The sequence below is a fragment of the Pollachius pollachius genome, assembly GCF_949987615.1.
Source record: "Pollachius pollachius genome assembly, chromosome: 17".
Classification (NCBI taxonomy): Eukaryota; Metazoa; Chordata; class Actinopteri; order Gadiformes; family Gadidae; genus Pollachius; species Pollachius pollachius.
Window position 1 is genome coordinate 7,091,762 of NC_136950.1, and position 16,900 is coordinate 7,108,661.

At 46.7% G+C, this 16,900-nt stretch overlaps 2 protein-coding genes across 6 annotated transcripts in view; both read right to left on the reverse strand.

The window, feature by feature from the left end:
* The window catches only part of LOC307088649 (polyunsaturated fatty acid lipoxygenase ALOX15B-like), a gene marked incomplete at both ends in the record, with an annotated part of 143,864 nt that overhangs the window by 53,170 nt on the left and 73,794 nt on the right, over positions 1-16,900 (reverse strand).
* Positions 1-16,900, reverse strand: part of arhgap21a (Rho GTPase activating protein 21a) — an 85,145-nt gene that overhangs the window by 41,567 nt on the left and 26,678 nt on the right. For 3 of the 5 annotated variants that reach the window (XM_079754831.1, XM_079754832.1, XM_079754830.1), the window contains exon 3: positions 2,266-2,457. In XM_079754831.1, coding sequence (XP_079610957.1) covers positions 2,266-2,457 — 192 coding nt within the window. Of the gene's footprint in view, positions 1-2,265; positions 2,458-8,476; positions 8,609-16,900 lie in introns of those variants that run through there. The other 2 variants (XM_079754834.1, XM_079754829.1) reach the window with 1 other exon arrangement.

Genomic DNA, 16,900 nt, shown 5'->3' on the forward strand with positions numbered 1-16,900 from the left:
TGTGCCTGGAACGTGAAGTGCGTTGTTGCAATGCTCCTGAATTAACCGAAGAAATGACTTCATAGCTAGGTTTGTTTTCCTTGTTTTCCCCCTTCCTCATTTATTCAGCTTAAATCCTCATCTTCCTCTCTGCGACTGGTGTGTCTTAAAGCCACATGGCTGATTAAACCGTCAGCCCCTCAGAGACAAACATGTGTCCTGTATGACTGCCAGCATCCCTCACGCTAAGACGCCCTGACTCTCCACAACTTAACCCCCATTGGCTGAAACCACTCCAAGGAGAGAAGTAATTACCGTGAAACTAAAACTGTGGTTAAGGCCCAAAGCTGTGGTTTAAAGCAACTGCCTCACCATCATAATTAAGGTTACATAACAGTTAGGTCTGTGGATGAACATTCGTCAGATGACCTCAATAAAATGTAATTGATGAGGGTGTTGACAATTTCAGGTTTGATCTGATGGTGGGCAATCCTCATTGTCATTGTTGTTTATTTCACCCGAGTCATCAAGTGTAGCGTTATACAATTTGACTGTATGTATATTTTAATAGTTTTATAGTCCTAAACCTAACCTTACCTAACCCTTATTTTGTTGGACCGTCAAGTGCATTGTTGTTTATTTCACCCGAGTCATCAAGTGTAGCGTTATACAATTTGACTGTATGTATATTTTAATAGTTTTATAGTCCTAAACCTAACCTTACCTAACCCTTATTTTGTTGGACCATCAAGTGCAATTCTCGCCTCAGTGCTGGGTAGCTTCTCTTTGTAAAGCACTTACCCTAAATGACCTATCTCTTAGAAACTGCTTTAATACAACCGGCGCAACAACCCAAAGAATCAACGAAAGCAGCATCAGGACCAGAGAGACGCAGGGGGCCCTCCGATTTGGGTGAAGTCCATTTAGGTCTACGGGGGGACGAAACACAAGACGGGACTCCTGGCCTGGGCCGCTCTCTCTTGGCTGGACACATGTCAGAGCCATCTCAACCGTGGTGACACGGTTCCTCATGTGGCCGTCAGATGTGCAGCCAGCCGCTGCAGGAGGAACCCAGCTCTCTGCACCCCGGAGAGCTCTTCAAAATACTCTTCAGAGCAGAGTCAACACCAACGGCCCTGAATTACCATTCACCCAAATAACATCTACTTTAGCAGGAACACAACCGGCACGGCCATGGTTTCAGCGGGTTGGTGTGAGGACGATCTCTTCCACCGAAAACCTTGGCCGTTGCGTGACATTAGGTCTCAGACAGTTCTGGAAGTGCAGATTAATGTACGAGGCCAGCTTGACGCTTATGTTATCTGATGGATGACTGGCAGGGAGCCAAGGGGATGATAGTAGTTTAGCATTGAGACTTTTATGCAAAGCATTTTATAGTGGGTTTAGGGTTTTAGATCCATTCTATTCAAGATCAGGTAGGAGTTCAGGACATCTTGCTCAAGGGACTGTGGACACTGGGGTTGGAGTCAAGAATTTCTTTGGCTCAAACTCCTTAACCACTGGACTGGACTATTCCAGTCCAGTCCACCCTACCAAGACGCATCTTGATAGGGTACTGTTTTTTTCAAAAACACTATGCGTCAATATTGAAGTAACAATTCAACATCAGGACAGTGGTGACCAACAGTCGACAAACAGTGGCCCTCAAGATTTTCACATGGACTAAAACCAAATATGACAATTGCTTCAGCTTTAACTGTTGACTTTTCCAAAGGCCTGCATCACATTTGAGAACCCAGTATTAGAAATGTGGGCACGATGACCTTGCCAGTAAAAGACATTCATTGTTGTTGATTTATCAGAGCAAGAGCGGACTTACGAGAATTCAGCTTTAAAGACCAGGGAAAGATAACATTGACTGACGCAACTTATCCTTATCACGGTTACTCACACACATCATAACTCCCCCATTGTCCCGCTTGTAAAACGAGAACTTCCTTTTGACTATTAAGAGGACTCACTACTATGCTTTTACCAAAAGCACACTGATAAAGGCATGAGTCATCACTACTTAAGTCATTCACTAATTTAACAGACAGATGTGTGGTATAAGATCGCAGACATTTTTCAGATTAAGGTAGGGAGCAGACATGTGGGCAGGAACTAACCCATCAGCTTAGCATCCAACAACCCCAACCACTGGAACCGTTATCTCTCAACGATGCTAACATCCTGTTCGTTGACGTTGGGGGGAATTCAAACCCGGACATTTTTTCACTCGAACCCCTGGACTATCCTGCCTATTGCCACGGAACCAAGACTGACCTTGCGGGAGCAGTGGACGGCCGACTCGGGCGGGTAGACGATGAAGTGTCGCAGCGTGAAGCCGAAGCCCTGCGAGGTGCGGCGCAGGTGCAGGGTCTTGGGCCCGGGCCAGGAGAAAGGCTCCTCCTCCTCCCCGCCAGGAGAGGGCGCCGTGGACGTCTCGCTCTGGTCCCGCCCGTCCTTCCGCTTGGCCTGGTGGGAAAGATGAAGAGAGATCAGGAATTTGATTTTTTTTTTTTTATAATAATTAATACTTTAAACAGGGATTCTTCTGCAAAACATTTGCAAAGTCAAAATCAGGCGAATGATTTTCGACAAAATTATGTTTTCTTTGTTGTATACGTTTTTTTTATATAACAGTGAACAGACATTCTTAATATTAAGTAATATGTTGGATGAAATCGATCACGTAACCAAATATTGTCTGTTTCATGATTTAAAATAAATAATGCCTCTGACATCAATGCCTTATTGTTGTTTCCATCATGTGCTTTTATCTGCTGTGTTAAGCACTTTACACTTTGTCCAGAAACATGCTCTATAAATGAAGTCACTCTCTGAGGAGGCAGCTCCACAGAGAGGGACTGTTCTCAGCCTCATTACACGCCACCGTTAAATTACAGTCACAAGCCCCTGCCCTGACTTCAATAAGGAGACTCTTCACACGCAGGGGAAAGCAGGCATTCAGGATATTCTACAGGGCTTTGGTGGCATGGCCCAACGGTCTTAGGCCCTGGCTTTACGCTCCAGTCTCTCTGGAGGCGTGGCTTTGAATCCCTACATTGCTATACTTCCTCAAACCTTCTTAACCATCTTTTTGGAGCTGATACATTGACCTCTCACAGAGAGGGGTCAATAAGGAAGTTCACTCTGGATTTCCTTCACAGATATCTCTCTATTTGGATTGTATTATTGAATTTCTTATTCAATAAAGACAGTCATCAAGAGTACCTTGGTCGAAGCGAACATACCATAACACAACATCACTAGGATTTTGAAATAGTGAATCAGGATTTCTAATCTATAATACCACCTGCTAACAGTTATATACGATTTAAATATTCACCTACATGTGATGCACTAAACCGCGCATCAAGAGAAGCCCAGGTTTTACTCTTGGCCTGAGGTGGCAGTTTAACTCTGTCCCCTTAACACTTTGTAAATCAAGCCTTGAAGCTGCCACAGTTTACTCCTAATGGCTTGGAACGAAGCACAGCAGTGGTCCCTCATTAGGCATAGCTAACACACCCTCATTATTACCACTGCGCCTTCCAAGTCAACTCCACTTTATTTGTACAGCACTTAATCACTTTTATAATCTCAAAGGGCGCCGAAGTGAACGTAACAAGAACAACAACGACTAGTAACGGACCCACAAAGGCCTGCTAGAGGGATGAGCTGTGCACTGCCAACACACCATCACACCCACACAGCTGTATGTGAGGTTGATCTTTCAGCAGGAACGCGTTGGGATTGCTGCACGCACTAATGGGCCGACAGTCACTCTGTTTATTGTTGACATTGCAACAGCTTAATGCGTTCCACGTCTAGTAATGAGCCCGACCCAGAGCTGTCTGCCCCTCTGTAAGCCAGAGAGGCTACTCGAGGACAGGGTATTTTTTAGGTCTGTGGTGTTAGTTTTAACATCCTTCAGAGAAGCCAGAGTATTTCCTGGTCTCTAATGACAACAGAGCTCCACAGGAGACTCCATGATGAAAAGCACTGTGTGGACCGCCATGAAGGACTGTGAACGGCCAGGAAAAAAACAGTACTTAGCTAGGAGGTCTCCTACCACTATCGGTTTGTGTGGTTGGTCGTAGGCGGAAGTTAAAGGGAAACCGTAAGCCTCCGTCTGCCCCTCGGAATATCACCCCACGTCACCCATTGGTGGCCGTGGCAACGAGGCTTTTGATCTAATTGGTTAACGACGGAACGGAGGAATCGCCTGCGTGGATACCGATTGTTTCTTACTAGATTTGAGACATGCCATGAGTTGATCCACAAAGCGTTATATCATATTTTGGACCCAGCTAGAGACTGCCAGGTCTCAGAATGCTATGTCAGCTGAGGCAGTTAGTGGAACACCCTAGTTAAAATAAAAATAACGATGATGATGAAGATGATGATGATAAAAAATGCGAGGGAGGAATAAAGTTGAGGGAAAAAAAATAAAATCGGAATATTCCTGTCATCAGTCATTTGAATCTGAGGGTAATACCCGGCATGCAGCTAAATCACTGTATTATCCCAGCCTAGTGGTTGCTTAAGAATGCATGTGGTTCTGCTTACAGCCCCATTAAAAGCAATGGGGGCCGCTGGACTCTGATGGGCAGCGTGATGACAGAACGTATCGGACATTCCTTCACGTCCCTCGTCATAGCGGACTAAATAAAAACTAAGAAAACACCGCCTCGTCACAGACACTTTCGCTCATAGCACACGCGTTCCGTCATCCTCGGGTTTAAACCGCAAAACACACACACACACACACACACCCACAAACACACACACACACGAGAACGCTTGCACACACACACACTTGTTCTCTGTAGGTTGGCCTTAGTCATGTTAAACTATCTGTTACCTAAAACGTGTTTACGGAGACGGAGAACTCAAAACTGCTTTTGTGTCTCGGAGCGTAACCACGGCAACCAAGCTGAAGAATACAATGAGTCACCTCGTGAACCCACCTCCCCACCCTCTTTGAAACCCTTATTATTTTTCCTGAAGATGATGTTCAGAGACCTCTGGGAAAATATACATAAACATTCAAAGAGTACAATGGCACAGAAACAAAGCACTTGTGTAGAAGTGTTGTGTTAAGAGTGCAAATGATTGAACGCGTTGTCCTTCTGTTGTCCATCATTACAGCCTACCCTAAAGTGTGAAGCTATTTAACCAGTGCCACATCCCATGACATCCCCCATCTGTCTCTCTCTCTCTCTCTCTCTCTCTCTCTCTCTCTCTCTCTCTCTCTCTCTCTCTCTCATCAACCCTTCCCACGTACTTTCCAAAATACAATACCAACAAACCCTCGTTTAAAAGCATCCATGGTGGTTTAATTACGCCCCAAATTTAACTTAGCAACCACTCACACACACACACATGCACGGACACACACACACACACACACACACAAACTCCTGCCACAGAGATGTATATTTGGAGTGGCGTTGCTAAACACAAACAAACCACACAATCACAATAAACAACATCTTGTTCTTCCACTGTCCCCTCCTCGGGTTGTCTGGGCGATCGACATTGGGGAAACCCCAGGGGGAGAGAGAGAGAAAAAGGCGGGGGTGGGGGATGGCTAGGTGTGGTCCCACAGCTGGTGACATCACCACAAATACCCTTCAGACCATATGAATGCAGACAGAGAGGGAGGGAGAGAGGAGAGTAGGGGGGATGAGTGTGGGGGGAGAGAGCAAGGCATGGAGACAGAGAGAGAGGAGGGGGGAAGGGGATAGAGAAGGGGGAGAGAGGGGACAAGAGAGGGGGAGAGGAGAAAACTGACAGATTGGGAGTGGTGGACCACAAGAGAAGAAAAAGAAACAGAAAACTGAGAAAAGAGTTGAGTCCAGAACTAAAGCGAGCAGGAGAGGAGAAGCGAGATGAAATTTGAAGAGGAGTGGAGGTGAGGAGAGGAATGAGCAGAGTAAAGAAAGAGTAGAAGAGAATAAACAATTGGAAGGGAAAGTGAAAGGGAAAGAGAGGATGAGGGGAAAGTAGGGGAGGAGAGGAAGTAACAGAGGAAAACAGGAGGTGATGTAATACAGAAAAGAGTGGCGGGGACCAACTTCAGCTCCATCTTCTTGCGCTGTTTGTTGCTTAAAAAATGCATGGGAAGTTACGCAATTACAGATCAGAGCCATTAGGCCGTCAAACTCTTACCCTGATGTCTGCACACACACACGTGCAGTCATGCACGTTTGAACACAACGTCTTACAGACACTCGCTTTCTGTCTCTATATATAAAACGTGTTGAATTATAGAGCAGGGCTGGCACGTGGACAGGCCTGTCATTCTTTCACGGAAGCCCACCATAACTGTGGTACACTCAGTAAGAACACTACTATTTCTGCAGTTTTTCCAGCTGGAAAATGAAAAAAATGGACACAACCAAAGAACGCCAATGGGGCACAGTGCCAGCGTGGTACAAATGTAAAAAGAGGGAGGATTTGAAAGGATGATAGACTTGACTTGCTTGTAGCAAAAGACGCTAGCTGGTTGCAGCATGGAAAGAAACGGGACAAAACGAGATGACGGTTCAACATCTTTTCCTGTGTGTATGTGATGTTTCGATCCCATTCTCTACTTAGGGCGCTGTTATACTCCTACCAATTTTACAACTAACCCAACACTGACTCAAAGGGAGATCACAGCCTCAGCCACCACTGAGAAGCTAACCCACCGTTGAAGAGATAAGTATACTGTGTCATGTCTGCCAAGATGTGCCCACCCCACGCTGTTGGCCTTCATTAAAACAGACTTCAGTGTGTTGCTGCAGAGGGGTGAGGCTGATAGGCTAGCTAGCTGTTGGACGCACATATGGCCTGAAAGGCTGCCTGCAGACTGGCCCATGTGCACGTGTGAGCGCGGTTGTTTGGATGTATGTGTGGGTGTTTGTTTAGATGTGAACTGCATTTCTCCAGGGCTGGCTTTCTCTGTGGGGTGTCTGTGTGTCTCTCTCTCTAAACCTTGCTTGGCTCTCCCTCTTTGTCTCTCTCTTTGTCTCTCTCTCTCTCTCTCTCTCTCTCTCTCTCTCTCTCTCTCTCTCTCTCTCTCTCTCTCTCTCTCAGACCACAGGCTATTTCTCTCTGGTATTCCGCACACTCCTTCCCTCCATCGTAGGAAAGTATGGCTTCACCGTCCGCCCCAGCCCAGAGGTTCAGTCAATGAGATACTTTATTCCAACAGGGCACCGCACCGGATATGGAAAAGCCTATATTTATGTACGTTTTTATTACATTTGAATGTGAAATATGAATTGCTGTGGGTGTTCTTTTTAGGCGGCGAGGGGACGAGCCTGGCAGCTCTGAAAATATAAGGGGTGGCTCTTTTGGCATTTGGAATACATTGAAAATTTAAATCTTACGAGTGTGGTAAAAGTTCACTACTGTGCTTTGTACAAATCGGCCCGACACTGTGATATTGCTTAAAGCTAAAACCTTGGATTTTAATGGTTTTAATGATTACAGTAAAGTAATCTCATGATCTGATCTTATTTGACCATTCATTGGCTATTGTGAATAGTCAAATATAAGATTTAACATCAATTTAACAATACAGAAAACACTATGACCTGGACACAAGCTTAAATATACCTACATCACCGCAAACCACAGCCTATCACCTATGAGCCCATCAGCCATATCTCTCTCTCACAGAATCCAATGTAACTCTACCTACAAACTCTGATACTGCCTCTCTGTCCATTAGGACATAGAAAACTAGATACTCAACCGGAACTTACAATACAGCTGAAGCATAAATGCATCGCCCTGAGATATTTATGAGCCTGTATCTGTGTTATTTCAGTCTGCTCTGTATGTTATAATGTTGAATCCTTCTAGACACATATCATGGTAATTATGCATGCAACGTTTTCATAATCGTTCCCTTCAACTTTAAGTTGTTGTGTCTTGAATTTCTCGTCAGGATTGTAAGAGCATTATGCACCAACAATACAAAGGTTGGGATCCATCGCCATAGAACACAAAGCTTCCTTCAGTCAGAAACCAATCTTACCCTAGAACAAACATAGGTCCCTACAGTCAGAGAACCAACCATACCCTAGAACACACACAGGTTGACTATAGAACCAACCTTACCCTTGAAAACAGACAGGTTCCTTCAGTCAGAGAACCAACCTTACCCTAGAACACACACAGGTTGGTTATAGAACCAACCTTACCCTAGAACACACACACAGGTTGGTTATAGAACCAACCTTACCCTAGAACACACACAAGTTCCTACGGTCAGAGAACCAATCTTACCCTAGAACACACACACAGGTTGGTTATAGAACCAACCTTACCCTAGAACACACACAAGTTCCTACGGTCAGAGAACCAATCTTACCCTAGAACACACGCGGGTTGCCAATAGAAACAAGCTTATCCTAGAACCCACTCCCTCAGAGAAGTCAGAGAACCAACCTTTCCCTAGAACACCTAGTTCCCCCTCTCGAGGCTCCACCTTTACCTTAGAACACACACAGTTCCTCCTGGAGGCGTCGCGCAGCCGTGCCCAGGACATGCACCTGACGGGGCCGCCGACACCCAGTTCCACGTCCCCCCAGTAGGCCCGGGCCAGCAGCTGGAACCACAGGCAGTAGGGCTCCACCAGACAGCCGTCCACGCCGGCCAGCCGGGCCCAAGGACAGCTGCTCCCGGGGGACGCGGGCGGGGACGGGGACTGCCGGCCCACCGCGGCGCCTTCCCGGGTCTCCGCGAGGTCTGGGTCGTCCGTTACCGGCGCAGGCTTAGGGCCCGGCGTCGGCCCGCTCCTCTGGGCCAGCATGGCATCGCCCGGGCCAGGGGGCCGGGGGCGGAAGAGATGACAAGGGCCGACGGTAAGCAGAGATGCGGTCCCAGAGATGGCCACCACTTCATAAAGGATTCATTGCTGAATTCCTTGTCTGGGATTAAGAGAGTTTATCCTCATCTCAATGAAATAAACAATCCACCGTTTCTCTGCTTTACTCTCTTCTCCTTTAGATTACCACAAAATGTTCCGATCCGCAGCAGGTGTCCTTTTCCGATCACCCACTTTCCTTCCCTGCCTCTCTGTCTGTCTTCCTCTCTCCTGCTGTCTTTCTTCCATCCCCTCCGATTCGGTTGCCTTCAGTTCTGTTCCATTCGGTTTCATTCCCAATCCAGCTCAGATCGCGTTCCGTTTCCGATCTGTCCTATGACATCTTAACCCCCGTTAGCCCCAAACGCTATGTCCCATTCCCGTTCTCGCACATTCCGTTCCCCTTCCGCCGCTCTGCTGCTCCTGAGGCTCTGCTCTACTCCGTCCCGCTCCGATCCATTCTGCTGATGTGTTCCCTTCTATTCCATTGCGTCAGGTTCTACGGCGCTGTGTTGTGTTGTGTTGGCAGCGAGTCGTGCGGCTCCTCCAGCCATCAGGCACAGACATGGTGTTTCCACTGAGAGCGCCTCAGAGTTACAACACGGAGCCGTGCGGAGAGCGCAAAGAGACACACCCACATGCGCTCGCTCCCTCACACATTCTCCCTCTCTCTCTCTCTCTCCCTCGCACTCATGTGCATCCTCTCTCCCTCCTCCGCTGTCACACACACACACACACACACACACACACACACACACACAGTCTCTCTCACACATACATTCCCCCCCACTTCTCTCATAGACAATCTTCTATCTTCTTTGTCACACACACACACACACACACACACACACACACACACACACACACACACACACACGTATGCACTTCCTCTCCATGCCCCTATCGTACCCTCTTTCTCTTCTTTATCTCTTCCTCTCTCGCCCACTCAAAATTCTAGTAGCTGTGCAAGGCATCACACGCAGTTAATGTGCGTGCACCCTTGGACGTGCGTGCATGTGTGTGTGTGTGTGTGTGTGTGTGTGTGTGTGTGTGTGTGTGTGTGTGTGTGTGTGTGTGTGTGTGTGTGTGTGTGTGAGCAAGCCTGGCAGTGGAACAGGTTGCAGGGCCAGCTGGGTCTTGGTCTTCAGAGTGTGAGGAGGAAGCAGTGAAATACTTCTGATGCTGATAAAGACGAGCATGTGGACGTAGACGTAGTAGTCAAGTTTTGTTACTTGTTCATGCAGTGCAGTGTAGTGTTAATGCAGCCCAGTATCGTGCAAAGGTTGTATAGTCTAGAGTAAAGTGGTGTAAATGATTAGCAGTATGCATCATATATTAATGTCATGTTATCCAGTCTACTTTAATGTTATGGTAGTCACTATATCCAGAAATGGACACCTCGATTTGGTCCAAAAATCAATGTTATAAAGGCGTCCAATATGGCAAACAATCAGACTGTAACCCTCCCCAAAACAAACAGCGAGGGCCACGACCCTCCTCACAACAACTCATCTGTCGGCCCGCACGCGCGCGTGTCAGGAGGAATTCCTCAAACCTTAAATACTCTTCTCTATTTTAACTCTATTTAACACCAGGAGAGAGAGAGAGAGAGAGAGAGAGAGAGAGAGAGAGAGAGAGAGAGAGAGAGAGAGAAGAGAAAGCTGGGCGAGCGAGGAGAAACCCAGGAGGAAGCCAGGGCGAGGAATGTTCCCTCTCCACATGAAGTTATGAGCATCTTGTTACCACATTCGCTCCGCCGCCCCGATATAGCGCGCGGCATTCCATATGGAAAAAGACGGGGGCCGGAATAGCTCAGCGCGTCCATCTCCGACATTTATGCTATGCGCGTCAAAAGGCCGCGGCCGGCCTGGCCCTCACAAGGGGAAGCTCTGTGTTCGAGGCCCAAGACGGGAGACGTCCACGGACCGCTCTCCATGTTGAATGGCTTCTAAAATTAAAGGCAGACTCTGTGGGGTTTTCCATATTGTACTGGCTCCTCTGATTATTCCCATGTGAGACGAAGATGACAAAAGGGTGGACTGTGTGTGGTAATGTGTGTCGAAGGAGCGAGGACACTAGACGTACTCAGTCTAACACACGCAGCTAGCTGTTCTCGAGGAAGCTGTTTGATGACATTAAGAGACGGGAATCAGTTATTGAGCATTAGAAGTTTGTGTTATGGGACACGACGCCGTGTTGAAATAGTTTCATAAACACGGGCATAACTAATTAATTGAAGTTTTTGTCAAGCCGTAAAGCACTGCGTTAATCACAGGCATTGGTGTCCATCTCTCTTGGCTTGACCAACAAGTGTGTCAACAATCTCTTGTTAGAGGCGATGCGCTAGTGTGTGGTGTGAGGATCTTCGTCACCTCAGCTGCCACAGCCTTGAAGGACTGATCGTACTGTTACACTCGATATGTTTATCAGTATTCATTGGAATAAGTCATAGCAACGATAATCATAAGAAAACGATAATAATTAACCAATAATCTATATTGCGTTTGATTAACTGAACTGAAATACTAAGACAAACCAGCCTACATACCAACAACAACACAACACCTTTTCTCTAAAGGATTGAATCGTGATGAAACATGATCAAACAGCTCTCTGCTTGCATGCCACAGCTGGTGGTCCTCGTGGATCCACACATTAACACTCTGAAGGGCTGCCTGTGACAGTGCACTGAGAAGGGGGAGGTTAGGAGGGCTGGCACTGGGCGGCCAGACACGGCCATGGGTCGGTGAACCAATGGCATATTAGTGGTGCGCTATAGCTTAACCAGCACCAAGAACAGGAAGTGGAAGTCTGGGGTGTGGGATGTAAGGAATGCAAAATAGACAAAGATCAATGGATGGATAGGTGGATGGATGATGGATGGATTATGGAGGGATAAGTAAAGTAAGTCTCCGTTCAACCCAGAATTCCAGTCAGAAAGTATTTTGTGACCAACATTCACAGCATTGTTTCAGATGTTTACATTGCAATCCACCCCCCGCTCTTATTTTGAAGGGCCTGTAGGTTTTATTAGTTGATTAACTCTGGATCTGATTTGTATAACAATGCAAGAGGGGCCCTGTATGTGCAGCACTGTGGGTCACCGGAGTTCAGGAAAGAAAGAACTTCTTTCTCTCTTTCTTCTGTAACTCCAGAAGGAACAGAAAGAATGAGGAAGGAACGAAGGAGAGGAAGAAAGGAAGGACGGAAAGAAAGTTTCTTAGGATGTGATGTGCTGTTGTGAGCAAGCAGTTTTACGTGTGTGTGTATGTGTGTGTGCGCGTGTACATGTGTGTGTGGGTGTGTGTGTGAGGGAGTGCAAGAGCAGAAAGAAAAGAGAGAAAGTCTTGCGTCGGGGGGATTAGGGGTCTTTTCAGGCCCACCGCTGGGTGTCGGGGGGGGGGGGGGGGGGGGGTTATCTGGACCGTGTGCATGCGGGCCCGTGAGGTCCAGCTTACTGTAACAAAGGACCGGCTAATGAAGGCCCCGCAACAGCCTGTCGCCAACCCTGCCCACAATACGCCACCTTAAAGCCCCTCCGTCCACCACCCTGATCGGTTGGTGGCTCGGATGTAGACCAGGCTCAGGGTGGAAGGATTTGGCTCCAATTAATTTATTCGGATGCATCTGGACGGGGGAAATGGCAGCGAGGGGGGCGGGCGGGCTGAACTGGTGGTTAGGGGGTTGGAGTCTCAGCCAACAGCCTCGGGGGTTCAGTTCTCAAACTTTGAGCGACCGGCCCTCTGACTCCGACCGGCGACTGCATGACTCGACGTCCGCATCATTGCGAGTCACTTTGGATAAAAGAGGATACTACATGACGTCGTTGGTTGGTTTGGAAGTATTTTGCTCTTCCTCTGCCAATGCTGGGAGAGAGTGATATGGGAACAGGAACTGTGAGAATTCAGTCAGTGTTTCGTTTATTTTTATAAGGAGCAGGATAAGCAAAAAAGCCTGCTTTTAATTTGTTTGCAGTGTAGTCCAACAGCAGGTTAGTCTTACCTCCAGTCTAATCACGTCCAAGAACCTCGGATGCAAGTTCTTGGAAAACAGCTCCGAAAATATTTCATTTCTCGGCACGGGTGTTCAGTCTGGGGTCCGCAGAGAACAGTAGAAGCTATTGTACACGACAAGAGTCTGTCATGCACTTCTTCCCAAAGCTGTTGCGCAAACTGTAGGAAATACCAAGTATGTCCTAAATGATATATGGTTAAGTCAAATTATATGCAATTGAAAGTATCATTTTACCAGTAAAAAAATAAAAGACACATTCTTTGTGAGTTCTCATGGCAAAGAAAACACTTGAGGTTTACAAAACAAGCAGTGAGTGTTTGTGAGCTGTGGATATCACAGAAAGTTGTGTTTTATCGAGAGTTATTAAAGCCTAGCTCCGCAAAACTAACCTCAAAACAACTGGACGGACTTTTGGAGACCAAACATGCACAGATTGCACCGTGTGTAAGACTGTCTCCCTTGCCAGGCAAGAAAAAGTGAGCAAATGCGAAGTGACCCATGAAAACGCAAACTCAGGCCACAGATTACCGAGCGATGCGAGCATTTTGAAAGAGCCTGAAAGATCGCTGGAGCCTCCGCAGTTCACTGGGCGTCAGACAGAGCCAGGAGAAAGGGGGATTTCCTCCAAGACAGCACTGCCTCTCATGCTGCTGTTGCTGCTCACCCTAGGAGAACAAAGGGGGAGGATGGAGGATGGAGGGCTGGAGGGCTGCACTAGTAACAGCAGCGACGAGGGGCTGACTAGAAGGGGATACGCAATGAAGAAAATAACCTGGAGCAACAGAAATACAGATCCAAGGTTTTTTTATATGTAGTGTCAAATACCACACATCAAATTAGGGCAAAGAGAGAATTTTGAATATGCACTTTCAATTGTGTGTGTGATCTCTCCCTGGCTCTCTTACTCTCTTCCTTTACTTCTGCCTTTTAAATTAAGAGACTGGATCGATGTAAAATGCTTTTATGAAGCATATCACTATCATCTACTACACTATCATAGACATTATGATATTTTATTCCCATTGACATCGAGTCTAAGTCTAGTTAGTTCGAGTCTAACTACTGCGATTGCTGAAGCAATCGCAGTAGTTAGTCCTCCGATTGAAACCATACTGCTAAACATAATCTCAAACTGAGGCAGTTACATCAAATACACACAAACATCATTTATCTTATGCCTTTTGGGCAAAAATGCAGTGCAAAGGTTCAAACATACACCTGCGATGTGTAGCAACACAAACCAGGGATGGAATCACTCAGACACTGTAACACATTCAGGAGGTCGGACCAACAGGACGTGGCTATTGGGGAGGATCCCATATCACGGCTGTACACTTGGACGATTTTGATCGCATATGCTATGAAAAAAATGATTGTGTGCGAAGAGAAATATGGATCAACTCAAACGTGTGCAAGTGGGTTACGCTGGTATCATGTCTGTTAAAATAGGCGAAAATACACTTTTCCTGTCCCGACCTACCCCTTATTAGAGCAATGCTTCATAGGAAAAGTATTTTCAAAGCGTCTTCTGTTCGTTCAAACTACAGAATGCTTCCTTGTGATCACGTTAACCGAGCACTGCTGCGAACAGCTAGCATAGAAGCTACAAGATAATGACCATTTCAGACATCTACCATAATTCAAAAAATATTTAAAAGAAAGGTACTTTTCGGTAGTTAATAAAGTTATTTCAAACAGCCAGAATGAGGACAACCGAGAAAGTCAACAAAGACAACTGAGTCACTCATCGCCACAGCATCTAACTTTAATCCATTGTCATTTGCATGCAGCTTTTGTGATCCGATTCTGATCCAGATCAGAACAGAGGTCTGACTTCAACACTGGATGCAAACTATGTGGCCGGATATGTGTTCGGATTTCACTTTCCCGCTTAAAATTTCTCAGTGAAATAAATCAAGCTAAAACAGCTCTGGGTGGACAAGAAGCATTTATATTACGTTTTGGAGCAGGATAAATCATTAAAAGATAAGCATAGTGCAGCGCGCGGTCGGCCATGTGATTGGACAACTGACATTCAATGAGGACCAGTGGACCGTACAGTCTAATGTTGTATGTCATCCCATGGGTTTAGGCACTTCCATCGACAACGTGGTCAACTCCCACGAGCAGCAACTAGAGAGGGAACGGGGCGCTGTATATGCCCACAACGCTATGCCTAGCGTTTTGGGCATAAACACGCCCAGGTAACTGTCGATAAGCAATACTGGTCATTATTTCTATGCAAGCAGTGAATTACAAAGTACCCTGTCCTAAACAATAGCCTTACCAAAATGCTATGCAACCGGAGACCGGACACCCGTGAATAAACCTGTTGGGCAGCAATAAGTTCATCAAAGTCTATGTGTGCTCCTGAAATCCTTAGCTTGCTAGCACCAGTGCTACCCCCTAACAAAGCAAGCGTACAGCCCTGCATACGGAGGAACACCTAACTGTTTCCGTCCTGTACAGACGTGAAGCAGCACGGTGGTTTTCCACAGCGGCTGAAAGAGGTCTTTTAGCCCCGTTAGCCGTCGGTAAAGCTGTGTAGCCTCGCTGTAAGCAGACCTCAAAATGTAAGGCTACGCTTTGACAGAACTGGTGTTAAGTGGTCCAATTTTGTGTGAGGAGGGGATGTCTAGACCTACCTGACTAAGGTGGAAATACACTGGAAGAGTTGTGTTGCTCACACCGTGGTACAGTGGTCAACCAGCCAGATCAGATATCCCCTTTAACCAAGTATGTTCTTAAGACATGGTTAGATATGAATGGGTGTCTCTCAGTTAAGGGGATTTAGAAAACAACAGAGCAATATAAGAACAAAAGCAAAAATAATGCGTTGCCTCTCTCGCTTCCCAAGCTCTGATCAACATCATACTTCAGTACCCCACTGGTATTCCACTCTTGTGTTTTTGTAACAACTGGAACTTGTCAATGTTGCTGTGTTTACTGTCTAGATAGACCCGTTCCAAACACACACTTGAGCAACACCACACAATGAATCCGGATGTCCCTTCTGGGATCAATAAAGTTTTATCATATCTCCTCTTCCAAGCCATCAGCTGCTGTCTCGTGTCTCGGTAGTATTTTTCAATGCATGTTTGAAATCTGCAAGACATCTATCCAGCTTCCAGGAGAGAGGCTCTTCAGGCCTATAAATACTCTCTAAACACGTGTTGGAATATTAAATATTCATCTTGATACGAGCCTCTTCACATTACGGTGTCTGGCTCATGTGCTTGTAAAAGGCCATAGCGATATCAGTAGTGGTATCCATAGCGCTAGCAACAGAAATAGCAGCAATGGTAATAGCAATAGAAAAAAAAAGAAATAATGAGAAAAGGCATTGATGCAAAATACAGCCCTCATATATGCCAAGTTGAGCAATCCCAAGCACCGCCATCAACCAGGTTTCACAACAGGCATTTACAACGCTGTTCCAATGCAGCCTCACTCAATGTGATGTATTTATTCTGGTCTTTTCGATCCACAGTGTTGATTGATGTGTCTGTGAGTGTGTGTGTGGGCAGGCAGCCTCCCCTGTGCGGGCGGGCGTCGTACCGGCAGTCACATGAGGACCGCGTTGAGTCCTCAGTATTCCTAACGACCAGAGGGCCCCCCGTGTTCAACGTGTGGGAGAGAGAGAGAGAGAGAGAGAGAGAGAGAGAGAGAGAGAGAGAGAGAGAGAGAGAGAGAGAGAGAGAGAGAGAGAGAGAGAGAGAGTGTGTGTGTGTGTGTGTTTGTTGTGCCCGCTTACGTCCTATCAGGGCACATGTCCACATCATATGCATATTCTGTCTGTTTTTCTTTCCCCCTCAGCTGCTAGTGGTTTAGGGGCGGTGGGCGTGTGTGTGATGTGTGCAGCGCTGGACAGTAGAAGCTTGAAGTCCGTCTGCCGGTGGTGATGTAGTCGTGTTGTTGTAAAGACGTGTCGGACCGGGTCGTAACAGCTCTGGTATGGGAAGAGATCTGGTATCGCTTATGGAGCGAGGGAGGGGCCGGTCGGACATCAGCCAGCAACGTCGACGCAGACCCCAGGAC